Consider the following 15,386-nt stretch of genomic DNA (forward strand, 5'->3'; position numbering starts at 1 on the left):
ATTTTGCACAATATTCAATATACAAAAAAGCAAAAAATGGAAAATAATACAATATATAACAGAGAAATAAAAAATAATACGTAACAGAATATATAATATGTGACAGAAAAATAATGAATTATATTTTATTAGCACATTTGCTTATTCATAATGAGATTCACATAATACTGAGATATCTATTATTGTCAATCAATATATTATCAATTACACAATATTGTCAATAAGTTTTTTCTAACTCATTTAATTCTCAATTCGGTCGATTTCTTTACCAATTTTCACAATTTTCCAAATTTATATCAATTGAAATTTTTGTTTTGTAAAAATGTAGCATATGTAAAAATAATTAATGTAAAATTATTTTCAAATGACTCGCAACGAACATGTTAACTGAAAAAGTGTATGATAAAATTTACATTTGTTCCGCAAATGTAAAGTGCCAGTTTCATAATATGCTCTTTTCTTTGATTTTGGCATAGTAGTTTGGATAACTACATATACCGGCACTGTCAGCAATAGCAGGAACTACTGGGCGGTGGAGTATCGCGCTCGTGGCATCTTAAAACTTTTTGATGCGGTAATAACGACTTGTCCACTGTAGCCTCCATCCTGCGCATTACGCGGTCTAATAATATTTCCACTGCGCGCTCGACATTCTGGCCGGTCGCGGCACTCGTCTCCAGATAAACCAAGCTGAAAAAGAGAATATTTTCACTTGAATAAATATATATAAAAAATATTATACGATATACATATAACAAAACTTGAAGAAAATGTATCTATAATTTTTTTTTAAATATTACATGCGTTTTAGTATTTCTAATTTGACTTACCCGTGCCTTTCAGCAAGATCTCGCGCTTTATGCTCGCTGATGACGCGTTTGTCTTCAAGATCGGATTTATTGCCACAAAGAATTATGTCTGGATCATCACAATATGCATGGGTCTGCGCGCATTTATACATATAAAAATATTATATTAGCTCAATAAATGTAAAAATCTTTTACAAGATTTACGAGCGCACTGGGTTACAACAAAATTTCATGCAAACTAAATTTACAATTGCATTATCCAATTTTGAAATTCAGGTATACATACATAACATTTCAGGTTAATGTTAAAACGCGAATTTCTTCATCCAATAATTGAATTTCTTAGTCATTAATGTTATTTTGTTTCATCTACCAAATATTTACCAATTTTTAAAACAAACAATAGCTTAAACAATTGCAAATAATTAATATGTAATTAGTATAAGTTGAAAAATTTGCAGATGCTTAAGCTAATAATACATGAACAAAATACACTTCTTTTGCAAAAATTTTTAAATGTATTTAATTGAATTTCCCAATTTATGATCATATTAATGTAATATTTACATAGTTTTATATATTTTTGTATTTATATCTATCTTTATATTAAATATGTTAATTGATGTAAATAAATGCAAGATAGTGCTATTTAGCTTCCTAATTATGTATATTGAATTTTGCCAATTCTTTTAAATTTTAGCAAGTATTTTACTCAAATAAATAAATATTTGCTTTTTTAAATAGTTAAAATAGATTGTATCAATATATTTCTCTAAATTTAGAGTCATATTAATACTCTGTAATAAATCACTCTCTCACCAATCATCTACATGCTTCATTTTGTTTCCAAAATCATATATCAAACAATATAAATTAAAGTAACTGTATTCAGGCACTAATCAATATAAATATTAAAATATTATGCACAACAATCTCTAAAAAAGAGGGGAAATCAATTCAAACAAAAGAAAAGGATGGAAAGAATTGTTTAGCTAAGCCAAACCTTCCAATCTTGTATAATATTTACAATAACAAATGATGAATACCCTAAGCTGCTCCAGCCAGTTTCTAACTTCAAGAAACGACAACTCATTGGTCAGGTCAAAAATTAGTAGAAAACCCATGGAATCCCGGTAAAAGGCTGTGGTTAGACTTCTGAACCTGGATATTAACAATGTTAAGCTACTGGTGTGGAATATTAGATTGGAAGTATTAAGTCTTTGTTTGCATACATGCAGAATGTATCATACATATTAATTAGAATACCAATAATGCTTATGTTAAATATATATATTATATATTTCATAAGAGTATTTGCATCTCTCAGATCTCTGCAACATGCGCTTTGGCATATGCAAGCTTTGCGATAATGTAATTAAATTATCATTTGATTACTAATGCAAAATATAATTGCAGCATATCATACGTTTTTATATTATTTCTATCATAAATAATTGAATAATCATAAATATGACATAAATGCACAAGTGTCATATTTGCTAATATAATGCCAATTTCCCAAAGTGCAACAAATATGTATCTACTAGATTAGCGATCAATATCAAATTCTATTAAAAACTACAAGTTCCAATTACAAACTTATCTTTACGCACTTACCGTTCCTGGCCAGCTGTGTCCCAAAGCTGTAAATGTACTCGCTGACTTCTGCCATTCGCTGTTTGATATATCTGTAACATAAATAGTATTATTACAAAATATCAGCATATAAAATACGCAATTTTTATTTATCATTGCTGTACCTGATGTACATATAACATATGTGTAATGTTTACTTAATGTCTACTTAACATTTACACTTAATTTAACAGCATTAATCACTCAAAGTCTGTTATCGCATGTGTTGTTTTTAATATGAAAATAGCTTATTTAAATGTAATGTACATACAAATTTTATATAATTTTATCACATATATTTATACATACATACATATATATATATATATATATATATATATATATATATATATATATAAACATTTTCTCACCACTCGTTTTTCCTTGAAATCAATCCCAACAGTAGAGACGAATCGAGAGTTGAAAGTACCATCGGTATATTGATAAAGGAAGCTTGTTTTCCCGACACCAGAGTTTCCGAGTGCCAGGAACTTTACCAAATAATCATAATTCATCTCGGTAAGAATCTCGTGAATCCTCCAAAGAAGAAACTTGATCCGATGCTTGCCGGTGCTGTCGCGAAGAGAAATGAACAATTTTATTCTAGCAGAGCGAATAAATTATCGTGCCCGATACTCCGTTTCTCGTCGTCGCGAATAGCCGTGTCATCAACTGTCAAACGCGTGCGGCATTTGACGTTGGACACCTGTTGCCTACGTGTACCACTTTCAAAAGATCCGCCCTGCTAAACGCACCGCTAGATCACAATCGATGAAACTGTTCGATCATCATTTGACAATCGCATTCCGCAAACGTAATCGATTTAAAGCTCGGGTATTCGCGGCGAATTCGACGTGTATGTCGCGTGTATCAAGTCGACGCAGCCCGTAACAAATCGCGATGAAAAATAGCGCAAAAAATGGCGTCTACAATTGCAGGGCTACCACAAGCGTCGCGATGAAAATTCGAAATCGCGCGATAAACGAAGGACGCGGGGAAAAAATAAATACCCATCTTTCTCAAATGAAATATTTCTTTTCTTCGATATAGTCAAAGAAATATTTCAAATATTTTCTCTGCGAATAAGATGCTGTTTTTATCATAGATGTATAAAATACATAACCTGTTCTGTGACGAATGAAGGATTTATGATAAGAGGAAAGAAGAGGGTAGTATCTTATGCTACAAAATTATAGGATCTAGCATGGATCACAATAAAAAATTATGCACATGTTACGCATTGAACGTCATTGGACATTGGCTTCGTAATTGATGTCCACGTTTTAATATTTATAGATGGCGTATCGCTTCCTCCCCTTGTTTATAGCAGCGGTTAATGCTCCCGTCTATGTATTTTATATGTTATGATTTTTAGTGCTCACAAATAAATTAATCAAACGAAAAGATAGTTAATATGCGTATGATTAAGAGTACGATTTTATATGACATAAAATAAAGTAAGATGACAGAAGAAACGGACATAAAAGTTGACGTTGAATATTGGTAAGTGTATTATTATCTGGCAAGATTTTCTATTGATCTAGGTTAGATTATGAAATAAACACGAATTTAAATTTTCTCTCTGCTATAGGTGCACGATTTCAAATCTATTATACATATATAAGTATTTTCCATAAAAAATTATCTTTATTTTCTAATTTTTGCAGATAATATATTGTTAATGGCACAATTCGTACGGATACATTTATATTTGTAAATATTATATAAAAACACATTATATTATATAATTAAAAAATTACTATAATTTTGCAGTGGCTCATGTGGACATAAAAGACAATTTCTTCAGCTAGCAGATGAAATTAAAAAAAATGTCCCCAATGCCACTGTGGCCGGTGCAGCAGGAAGGCAAGGCAAGTTTATAAATATAATACATCGATATAAACTATTAAAATTCTTCTAATATTACTTTTTGTTACTCTGTAGCATCTTTTGAAGTGCAAGTCAATGATGAGCTAGTATATTCAAAGCTTCAAACGCTAGCCTTTCCTGATTTTGCTGCAGTAGCAGATATGATCAAAGATGTATCTATAGGTAAACCAGTGAGAAAAATTGACCAACAACAGGCTGTAGAATGTGTATTATCATGAATACATTTGTAATAAGTATACACTGCAAATATTTTTATCACAAATTTGATATATAAAATAAGTTTATTTTACAATATTTTATATACAAAACTTAATTATTTATTATAAATAATTTACTGAATACTGTTTGATAGAACACATTTAAAGATTCTTCTTGTTGCATTTCAATGTGTGTATAAAGTTTAAATATATAGTTAATCATTTAGAAATTACTTCATATAATTCATTTCGTATAATATATTTAGGAATACCAAATTTGATCACCAATTTTAAGCACATCTTGTGTATTTTCCAATCGGGTTAAATAAATCCCAAATCTCAGCTTTCCATGGAATTTTTCCGCTAATGTTCTTAATGGCTCAATAGTTTTTTTTCCAGTTGTTTGATCGATGCATATCATTTGACATCTTGTACAAGGACCATTTACCTATAATAATTAAATCTATAGCAACATATCTGTGTTATTAAAAACTTGATCAATTCATACTTTAAAATTATTATTTCCTATACGAATATATTCCCATTGCAGTTCATCAAAAGCATTGCAGCCTTTTACAATAATGTTTCCTCGAAATCTATGTATACTTGTATCTTTTTTGAAATCTGTATCATCAGATATCTTATCAATAAGCCATGACACACTTGCTTCATTTATTACCAAATATTGTGCTTGATTAGAAAATGATAGGTCTGCCTTGTTTAATCCTGCAAAAAAAATACTAAGTTCAATTAATACAAATAACACACATTTATATTTTTATTGTACCTTTTTTTTGTTTCTCATGATTTTGTCGAATTAATCTAAGATTTGGTTTGCCCAATGCTAAGCTTAACCACTCAGAAACTTCTGATCCACAATCAATGCCTTGTACTTTACTCTCGCATACTCTACTTTGACATATTGGATGTTCTTTTGACTTTTCATAAATATTTTCTAAAGATATTTGAATTGTTGGCATTCCTTAAAATGTTTTATTATGATTTACACTAAAGTAATGATACATTAAATTATACTACAAAATGTCAAATGTCACATGCAAAAATTAAACATTACCTGGATATGTTAATTTCATAATTCCTTGTTTTTTGAAAATAATAGGTTTAAGCAAACATAAATTCACATGATGCTTCTGTGTTAAGCAAGTTCCGGATGATGTTATTATCATCCATTCTCTATCATATTCTAGACCTTTTGCATTCAGATTCCATGAATCTATTATTTCGTATGCTCCACATGATTTGATAGGATATATAAATAACTGTTGCAAGATACATTTATTTACTTGTGTAATTATTTTATCAGAATTTATAATACAATTGCTTCCATTTTTACTATAATTATTTCGCAGATTATTATTTGCATTATTTTTCTCGGTATTTGTAATATTTGGAATTGGATAATCTGAGATATTAGAATTTAAAAAATGCTTGTATTTTTGATTAATTCTGATTTTATAATCTTCCCACCATTGTGGAAATTTTCTGATACATGGTTTGTCAATGAAACATTTTGTGATCATAAGTAAGACTGTCTGAACATCTTTAATCGTGGACATATATCCAAAAGAGATTCTTACTGCTCCAGTCGGTTTTCCATTTATTAAATCTGCAGTGCCACCGCATGTATATCCTGCTTCATAGTTTTGAAGAATTGCCTTAGTAGAAAGAGATAAATGTCTCTGACATGCACCAGGATTACAAAAACAGCCTGTTCTAAGGTGAATTTTGAATAATGCTGCCATATTTACAACTTCCATATATCCTACATATTCACCATTGGATCGGATGAGATTAAATGTAACGATACCTCCTTGGGTGCTGCGATTTTCATAATCAGAATCAGAGTATAGTTTTACAACTGGTTTACCATTACAATGATGTAATGTTAATAAGGAATGATGCAAAGTTTGGGCAAGAGAAAAAACATGCCTTGATATTTGATCCATGGTAAGTTTTGAAAGTATTTCAAAACCATATTGTAAGGATGCAATGGATAAAAACGATACGGTTCCATCTTCGAATCTATAAAAATTAAGACATTTTAAAATATTCTAATTTATCTATAAGCAAATGCGATTCTTATTTACCTTTGATGTAATACTTGACGTTTTTTGTGAAACATTTCAGAACTGAGAGCAACGTCCACGGTCCCGCCCCCGTAATAAATCTTGTCCAAAATATCGGAATTGGAATTCTTAACTAGCAAGGCGCCAATGCCAGTGGGATAGCCAAACATTTTATAAAAAGATACGCATACAAAGTCTGGTTTGAAAATAGATAAATCCAAATTATTCGTTGGAACGAAGCCAGCCGCATCGAGTAGAACATACCATCTAGTCGATGGTTCACTAACAACAATGGAAAGCGCTCCGGTATGCGCATCTCCGATCCATTCAAGGGGATATTTCATTCCAGAAAAATTACATTGTGCAGAATACACAAAAAGAGAATTACTGTTCTGTCTTTCATCAGGATTGGGAGAGATTGCATGCTGGCTGAAAATATGAAACGCTCGATTATGATCGAGACAAATGACCTCGGCACCTCTAGCAGCAACTACATCTCTCATTCCGAGAACTGACGTATGGTTGTCTTGGACGTAAACAAAATTTCCTGCATGCCGATTTGTCTCATTATTTTCATTCGCCTTGAAACGGAATCCTTCCGCAATTATCTTTAGACTCGCTGTGGCGCCCGAGGTGAAAATAACACTGTATTCATCAGGAGTTGTATTAAAATGGCTCAAAATCCTAAGTAATAATTTAAATTAATTTGTTATCACCCCCGGTTTTTTTATTATTATATGATGTCTCACCGATATCTCATACGCTCGATAATATCTTGTGTCATAGAACTCCCGATACCGATAGAATGTGGATTAGCATAAAGAGAGCCATGCAGATCGGCGCCGACCTTCCTGATCTGTGTATCCGAGTATAAAGTTGCGCCCGCGTGATCCACGTAACATTCATCTGTAATAAAAAAGATGTAAATAAGATAACAGCGACAATTGTGTAATATTATTCATATTTAATCTATTTCCTTCACATTCAATTAAATATATATGCGAATATTTAAAAAATACAATGTTTTATTGAATAATCTTATTATAGTAATAACAATATTATTAAAATATTGTTAAAATTTTATTAAAGCAAAGAGAATTAATATTAAAAAATTGCAAAATTAGCTATAAAAATCGGTGGAAAGAATATTTATATTTGATAATTTTGAAACATTCTGCAGTTAATAAAATCTATTATGGAATCTAATACTATTAAAGCAGTATCATTATTTGAGTCCTTGTAATCACGTTATTATAGCAGAGTTAAATCTATTACATATCATGCGAAAAACAAGCGGGAAGATTAGATATATTCCTTTGTAAGAAATTATTAATGCAATAACTTGTAAAATAATAAGCAGAATTTATCAATATATATGCGTGTGTGATACACTCTTAATTACCTTTAAGTCTTGCAAATTCATTTTGCAGGAATTTCGTAGTGATATCGTCGTATACCGGCGTAAATTCCAATGTCTCTATCATGATAAATCCTTATATTAAATCTTATTATACACCAGTGCACTAACAGTACACTATAGTGGATACACCAACTTCTAGAGTTTTATTATCACACACTGAAGGAAGTTGTGGAAATAGACAATTACTCAATCGAGTTCACCCACTATTCAGTTTTCCAGAAAAAGTGGGAGAATCGATATAATCGCGTGACAGCTACTTACACAACAGCAATAACTTATGACATTACTGACAATGCATCATAGTGAATAAAGATATGAATTAAGAAGATCCACGCGGGATAAAAAAGCAAATGTCATTATCAAATGACACGATATATAATATGATATAGAAGAATCTTATATATATATATATATATATATATATATATATATATATATATATATTCTTTTATTGCCGAAAGTCTCGTATTATTATATATGCAAAATCATTGCACATTAGAAAGATAAATGATAAAAATTTATAAAGAAATTTTAACATTTCATGTTATTGCAACTTGTTGCATATCAATATAGATCGTTGCGAAATTACTTACTATGTATAAATATTTTAACATATTTAAATATTTTCAATTTATTATATTCAGACATTAATATAATTTAATATAATAATTAATATTATTGCAGTATAATTGCAATAAAATATTAGCTGGAAATGCTCATCAATTGATTAGGACTTGACATATGTTATTATAAATTTTACAAAATCACAATGTTTAAATCAGTCTTAAATTTTATCAAAGATTTATTAACATTTGCAGAAATTAATTAAATAGTATATACAGGCATTTCATATGATGAATTATATTGCATGCTGTTATTTAATTGTTGACTCTGGAAATCAAAGAATAACTTATTTAATAATTTTATATATATTTTCAAATACAATTCACAACACATAAGATGCATTACTCACTAACTATCGCGATTATTATTTAAAGTTTCGGTATTCACAAAAGAAAATAAATATATAAACTGTATTATCTTGCTAATACACACTGTATATTTGATGTTTATAGACTGCTGATACATATTTTAAACTGCCTGTTTGCTATATCTTATGCAATTTGTGAAAGTTGCTGAGTAATGTACTTGCGAATAAAACGATATATTATTCCTTATTATAAATATTTCGAAGAGGAACTTACGCGTGACGAGGTGGCCGAGTGGTTAAGGCGTTGGACTGCTAATCCAATGTGCTCTGCACGCGTGGGTTCGAATCCCATCCTCGTCGTTCTTTTTTTTTTGATAATTTTTTGTATAAAATAACATTCTCAATATCGTGAAATTATTATATTTATAATTTCTATCTATAATATAAATTTTATATGACCAAGAAAATCGCAATATTAATATTATTAACTATTTTGAAATGACTATAGAAATGGAAAAATTAAAAGAGTTATATATTTTGTATACAGATTATATATATTAGTTTGTTCATATTTAATTACTTTATATTCGCGATATTTAATATTTTTTAAATTCAAATTAAATCAATCTTCTCATAAAAAATTATCGAAATGATAAATTACTTATGAATTTACGATAAAACCTAGCAAACCAAAATATTGCAACTACATTGCCGCAACATTGTAATATTGCCATAATATTGCTGCAATATTCTGTGTTTGCTGGGAATTATTAACTTTCTGAATGGAAATATTATATAAATTCTTTACATGTACTTTTTTTATTTATGATAAAATAGATAAAATATGAAACATTAATATAACAGATATTAGATTCTTAATTATATAACATTTTTATATATTAATTCTTATGATATTTTTATAAAAAACTAAAAATTATCGGTGTTACATTTATTGATCGTAATATAAAGGGTTTAGGATGTGATATTAGGTCATGGCCAAAAACATGGACGTAATCTTCGCATAAAGCATACTTTTACAAAGGAGAAAATTCAACTTATGTGAAGGGGTACGCCTGTCCGTGACCTAGCACCATCATGCTAAAGCAGTGGTGACCAACTTTATGATAAAGGGCCGCATCGATGCTTTTCAATGAAAATGCGAATTGTATAAACTTTTTATTCGGTTTTTATTAATTATTTATAAATATTTCAATTAAATCTTCAAAGATCCTAATATTTTAGATTTATTTAAAATAATTTTGTTAAAAAAAAGAACTCATTAGAAAGGCGAACAGCAGTTTTGATTATATTATATAAAGTATATAATTTAACAAATATTGAAAAAAAACAAAGATCGAGATATCTCATATTTCAAGATATTTTTATTTAATGTATACAAATCGTGTGCAAGTAATTCATATAATTATAAAACACAGAATACAAAGAAAATTATAATTAATAAAAATTAAATTAATTTGTAAACTGAACATCAAAGCTGTGTGTGTATATGTGTGCCATAATCATTCATTTTTATTGTTCCATTTATCACATTTATTACTGATTTAATCCATTCTGATGTATCTATTATCAGTGATTTTAAAATTGGCGAGACAAGAAACGAATTTATAAACCGGAGAATTGATTGTCACTTTGATTAATCTGTTTTTATTCCTCTAAAGTAATCTCTTAAAAGCTATATATAATAATTACAGTTTAAATGACTTGCATACAGTTCAAATCGTATAAATAACTCGCTATTGAGTTTAATCTTTGAGATTATGAAATTATATATAAAAATCACGCCCACATTTTTTATATCTAATAATGAGAGTAAATGTTACGTATCTCCAACTGTTACATATATGACAACGCTTATGTCAGTGCGAGAATTTGGAGAAAGCGTGTCCTTGACGAGTTCTACAATATCATGCTAAAAATTATCTATATCAATTTATCATATTACATAATAAGACTGGCTAAGATACGAAAATCGCATTGTTTAATTTTCCCTTTTATTATGATGGTCAAATAAGTAAATTTTGAGAACAAATATTTTATAATTGCATATTTGCATATCTGCAATTAATATACGAAAACAAAAACAAGTTTTAATTAAATATAATATAGTTTTAACAAATATTGACAAAAACAAAGCTCGAGATATCTCGTATTCCAAGCAATTTTCTTATATTCATTCTTAAAATATTATGAGTAATTGCGTTTTATTATGAAAATTACGTTACTTGTCAGGAACATTATACTTTTTATTATAAATTTTATATTTGTTTTGTACGAAAGAAAGTGTTATTGATTATAATTAATTACATATGTCTTTATATCTTCAGATGCAAGAAAGATAATTAAATATTCCGCATGTTAAGTAATCGGATGCCAAGAGCGAAACAAGAGTGAAAAGTAATTATTAGCATATAATTGTCGCGTTCTCGATGTTTCCTAATAAGCTACCAGATGCACGATCTTAATTTTTTCAGGACCACGCCCGGAATTCGTCCATGTTCCTTTTCGAACGACTATTCTACCTCCTCTCCTTTGCACCTTCAGATGTTGCTTTCTTAATGATTTCTCGTAAAGAAGTTTCATATACGTTTCCCTCTCCCATTGGCCATGCCCAATCACTTCGAACAAGCTTGTGCCCAAAATTCAATTGAACCCCCTACAATCTCACCCGCATATAAATAGTAGCCAGCAGATACAATTTCGCAGCAGAATCCAGTAGTTATTCAAACAAGCAAAATGGCATTTAAGGTAAGACATATTAACGTTGTCGAGACCTCTTGTACCAGTATTTTTTTGTATCACATACGCATTAATAAATAAAAGAGATTGCAAAGAATGCAAATTTTGAACTATTACAAGTAATAACGTTCTATGCAAACAAGATATTTCTATGCAAACAAAATTTTTTTCAATTAAATCAAAATACTTCCAGTTATAGCTAAAGTATTTGTTTTATATACATCTTGCTATTTATTGAAATTTACATTCCTTGTATTTTAATAAATCAATCAAAAAACTAGATTGCGAATAGGAATAATTTTTAAATATAAAGTCGGTTACCCTAAAACTGAAAATCATCACTTCTGTATTGTCCAAAGCTTCATAAATCTATAAAAATCTAGTACATAAATACATTAATTCATTTATTAGATTTTGAAAATTATCTCAATAATTCTAGATTGTCATATTAATTTGTCAATATATTATATTGATGACAATATTCTTCATCGCAGTTCGTGATACTGGCAGTCTTCGTGGCAGTGGCAAATGCCGGCGGACCGGCGTCTTACGACATCGGCACACTGTCCGGTGATCACAGTAGCATCGGCTACAGCCAGGAGTCCACGCAGAAGGGCTACGCGGGTCAGAACGTGGTGACCTCGTACAGCCGGGCCGAAGATTCCGCGACCTCGTCGGTGCGCGTGAGCAACAGCCACGTGAGCAACGACCTGTTGGAGCAGCACGCCATCGGCTACGCCGCTCCGGTGATCGCCAAGACGTACGCCGCGCCGGCCTTGGCCAAGCCCCTGATCGCCGCACAACCCGTCCTCGCTAAAGCCGCTTACGCGCCAACCCTGGCCGCGTACGCCGCGCATCCTGCTCCATCGGTGATCACCGAGTCCGCTTACGGACATTACGGATACGCCGCGGCCGCACCGATCCTGGCCAAGGCGACCTACGCCGCACCCGCCGCTTATGCCAGCCCGCTCCTGACGAAGACCTATGCCGCCCCGATCGTCGCCAAGACCGCCACGTACGCCGCATACGCGGCACCGGCACCAACCCCCTTGATCGCCAAGGCCTCTTACGCGTACGCACCCGCTGCTGCTCCGCTCATCGCCAAGACCGCCTACGCCGCTGCTCCGATTTTGGCTAAAGGCCCGATTACGTACGCCGCTCATGCCGCCGCACCGGTGTTCACCAAGGCTTATGCTGCCCCTTACTCGTACGAAGCGGCCGCGCCGGTGATCGCCAAGGCTTATGCTTCCCCTTACTCGTACGAAGCGGCCGCGCCCGTGGTGCACGCCACTTTCAGCGGCTTCGGCACTAGTTATGCCTGGTAAACAGATCGGTTATGTTAATAATTAATTCTCGCGAAGCCATGACGACAATTATGAAAATTGTAACTTCTTCTCGCACCGGCAATTATCATATTCCGCCTGAAGCATGTGTAAGATTTTCTACGTATCCCCGATTTTTAAAAAAGCACGATAAATCGATATCAAAGTGTCAAAATCGTCTCGAAAATTTTGAAATTTTTATTATTGTTGCTTCTTACCTGTGATGTTGATTAGCTTTTTCGTTGTGAGCAATTATCATCACATAATTTAATTTCTGAAAATTTACTTTGATGAATATTTGTTATATATAATGTTATATTAATAATTTATATTAATAATGATAAATAAACGTTTGTATGATTTATTGTCACATTATATGTAATTCAATGAATTGATAACTTGGCTTTACATGAGTTTAAGCAAAGTTTTCCGATAATATTTTCTGATCCTGTAAATGTAAACAAATTATAAAAAAATTAGAATCGACATATGTTATATGTTATTTAAAAACATGTTTTTTAGCCTTTCTTAATTTATACTATCCTAATTTACTCTTGCAATACGTATATATCAAAAGAACTTATTAAAAGTCATTTAATCTGTTAAATCGATCTAATCTATTAAAAGTTACTCCAATTTCTAATTTGTTTCAGTCATTTTAAAATAACGGATTTATATACATAATCTACAATTTATGATTTATCTACAAGTCTCTGTAAGTCTATTAAATAAATTAAAATCTCAAAATAAAATTTATTCAGCATCCAAAATCATTAATATTTTAAACAATTTTTGTTATATATCCAAATTTTCCAATTGATACAGTAATAAGCAAATATATAATGGAATAATTAAAAAAAAATAAATTAATTAATAAATTAGTAAATATAATATAAAATAATTTATAAATCCTAAAAAAAACTAATTTTTTCTTTAAAAACATTTTTACAGAATTTATATAAAAGTATTTTTCTCTAATGCTTTCTTTCTTAAATGGCTCAAATAAACGAAAAAATTATAATGCACACAAATTTATATAACAATATAATATACAAATTGATAAATACTCAGGTTTCGTCAACGTCTGACACGTCTCTCCTGGTTCTTCTTTTTCTCTCAGGTTGTCAGAGTCGCATTCTATTTCTTTAATAGAATATATTTCGAAATTTTGTACTAAATTTACATAATAATTGTATTAACATAACTGTGTATGAATAAATATAAACTATAAAATAATTTAAATAATAGAATTTTAACAAAATATGGTATATATGGTCATAATTTCTATTTATCCCCTTTTTAAAATCGACATGTTTTTACCTCTATTTGCACATTTTTGTATCTAGACATAAATATGATTAATTTAGGATTCTCATACATGAGAATAAGATTACGTGCGTACGTATTATAATTGATGAATCACAAACACAAAAGATCAGGATACAATAGCTAATAGAAAATGATGCGTGTTATGTGGATGAATGTGCCACTTAATTTCTAGTTGAATTTCGGAAAAAATTTGCATACAATGGATAATCGAAATGTGCCGATCATGTTACAATGTCGTTGCACGAATCCAGTCATATATACGACAAGCCACTTTCACATATGACCGATTTCCTGTAAATTCGGAGCAGTCGCGATGATGAAATGTAAAATTTTTTATTGAAATAATATTTGTGCTATTTGTGTAATTTATTTAACCAATCTACCTATCCCGCTGCGATATTAAAACATTTTTCATGATTGCAATCTTGAAAAGCTAAGCTCTACAGTCTATTTTCCAGAATATTTTAAAAAGATAAACATATCTTTTGGTCTTCTATTATAATCTGATAAATATATGTATATTCTATCTATTATAATCTAATAAATATATATTCAAATTTTTCTTATCTATCTAATTAATTACACATGTCTTATATTTTTAATTTCGCGCTTGTTTTTGAAAATAGTCTTTGATTAGAATGATTGACATTCGGCACATAAAAAGAAAGAAAAAAAGCTTTATAAACATAGGTCTGAAAATAAGTCGTTTCCAAGTTAAAACCACTTTTATGTTAAAAAAATTATAATTTATAATCCGCTTGGCATCTCTCTTTTTTAATTTTAAATTTAAAAATTTAAATTTAAATTTAAATTTATTTTATTCTATTTTTATTTTTATCTTTAAATTATTATGTCATCGATACTCAATCTATTTACATTATTTTATATACAAATAAAATGTGTGTGTGTATATATATATATATATATATATATATATATATATATATATAAAATAGATTATTTTAAACTAACAATACATATTAATACATAATATCATAAAATTATTAAT

The 15,386-nt window shown here is 30.1% G+C and overlaps 4 protein-coding genes and 1 non-coding gene across 5 annotated transcripts; 3 read left to right on the forward strand and 2 right to left on the reverse strand.

The window, feature by feature from the left end:
- Nucleotides 1–109: 109 nt before the first annotated feature.
- LOC105259177 (ras-related protein Rab-27A) lies at nucleotides 110–3,379 on the reverse strand. The gene is made up of 5 exons (XM_011270943.3): nucleotides 2,816–3,379; nucleotides 2,427–2,497; nucleotides 1,856–1,970; nucleotides 831–943; nucleotides 110–690 (listed from the first exon to the last, which is right to left on the reverse strand). The coding sequence occupies exons 1-5, from the start codon at nucleotides 2,957–2,959 to the stop codon at nucleotides 507–509; spliced, it is 627 nt and encodes a 208-aa protein (XP_011269245.1). The 5' UTR covers nucleotides 2,960–3,379; the 3' UTR covers nucleotides 110–506.
- Nucleotides 3,380–3,787: 408 nt separating this feature from the next.
- LOC105259178 (migration and invasion enhancer 1) lies at nucleotides 3,788–4,879 on the forward strand. The gene is made up of 3 exons (XM_011270944.3): nucleotides 3,788–3,947; nucleotides 4,218–4,315; nucleotides 4,389–4,879. Exons 1-3 carry the CDS (start codon nucleotides 3,907–3,909, stop codon nucleotides 4,550–4,552), a joined length of 303 nt encoding a protein of 100 aa, XP_011269246.1. The 5' UTR covers nucleotides 3,788–3,906; the 3' UTR covers nucleotides 4,553–4,879.
- LOC105259179 (molybdenum cofactor sulfurase 1) lies at nucleotides 4,692–8,356 on the reverse strand. The gene is made up of 7 exons (XM_011270945.3): nucleotides 8,021–8,356; nucleotides 7,368–7,524; nucleotides 6,640–7,302; nucleotides 5,607–6,574; nucleotides 5,319–5,513; nucleotides 5,040–5,257; nucleotides 4,692–4,979 (listed from the first exon to the last, which is right to left on the reverse strand). Exons 1-7 carry the CDS (start codon nucleotides 8,100–8,102, stop codon nucleotides 4,794–4,796), a joined length of 2,469 nt encoding a protein of 822 aa, XP_011269247.1. The 5' UTR covers nucleotides 8,103–8,356; the 3' UTR covers nucleotides 4,692–4,793.
- Nucleotides 8,357–9,247: 891 nt separating this feature from the next.
- Nucleotides 9,248–9,329, forward strand: Trnas-gcu. The gene has a single exon. It is a non-coding gene; the product is annotated as a tRNA-Ser (tRNA).
- Nucleotides 9,330–11,539: 2,210 nt separating this feature from the next.
- LOC105259188 (cuticle protein 16.5) lies at nucleotides 11,540–13,186 on the forward strand. The gene is made up of 2 exons (XM_011270962.3): nucleotides 11,540–11,735; nucleotides 12,221–13,186. Exons 1-2 carry the CDS (start codon nucleotides 11,724–11,726, stop codon nucleotides 13,049–13,051), a joined length of 843 nt encoding a protein of 280 aa, XP_011269264.2. The 5' UTR covers nucleotides 11,540–11,723; the 3' UTR covers nucleotides 13,052–13,186.
- The last annotated feature ends 2,200 nt before the right edge of the window (nucleotides 13,187–15,386 follow it).

The sequence above is a fragment of the Camponotus floridanus genome, unplaced genomic scaffold (assembly GCF_003227725.1).
Source record: "Camponotus floridanus strain SB8 unplaced genomic scaffold, Cflo_v7.5 scaffold1, whole genome shotgun sequence".
NCBI lineage: Eukaryota > Metazoa > Arthropoda > Insecta > Hymenoptera > Formicidae > Camponotus > Camponotus floridanus.

Excerpts from the sequence above, each read along its gene's own strand:
- LOC105259178 (XM_011270944.3), top strand. The coding sequence starts at position 3,907 with ATGACAGAAGAAACGGACATAAAAGTTGACGTTGAATATTG. Across the intron at positions 3,948-4,217 it reads AAAGTTGACGTTGAATATTG|TGGCTCATGTGGACATAAAA; the intron begins GTAAGTGTATTA and ends ATAATTTTGCAG. Across the intron at positions 4,316-4,388 it reads CGGTGCAGCAGGAAGGCAAG|CATCTTTTGAAGTGCAAGTC; the intron begins GCAAGTTTATAA and ends GTTACTCTGTAG.
- LOC105259177 (XM_011270943.3), bottom strand. The coding sequence starts at position 2,959 with ATGAATTATGATTATTTGGTAAAGTTCCTGGCACTCGGAAACTCTGGT. Across the intron at positions 1,971-2,426 it reads GACACAGCTGGCCAGGAACG|GTTCAGAAGTCTAACCACAG; the intron begins GTAAGTGCGTAA and ends GTTAATATCCAG. Across the intron at positions 944-1,855 it reads ACTGGCTGGAGCAGCTTAGG|ACCCATGCATATTGTGATGA; the intron begins GTATTCATCATT and ends AAATGCGCGCAG.
- LOC105259179 (XM_011270945.3), bottom strand. The coding sequence starts at position 8,102 with ATGATAGAGACATTGGAATTTACGCCGGTATACGACGATATCACTACG. Across the intron at positions 7,525-8,020 it reads TGAATTTGCAAGACTTAAAG|ATGAATGTTACGTGGATCAC; the intron begins GTAATTAAGAGT and ends TTTTTATTACAG. Across the intron at positions 6,575-6,639 it reads CGTCAAGTATTACATCAAAG|ATTCGAAGATGGAACCGTAT; the intron begins GTAAATAAGAAT and ends TAATTTTTATAG.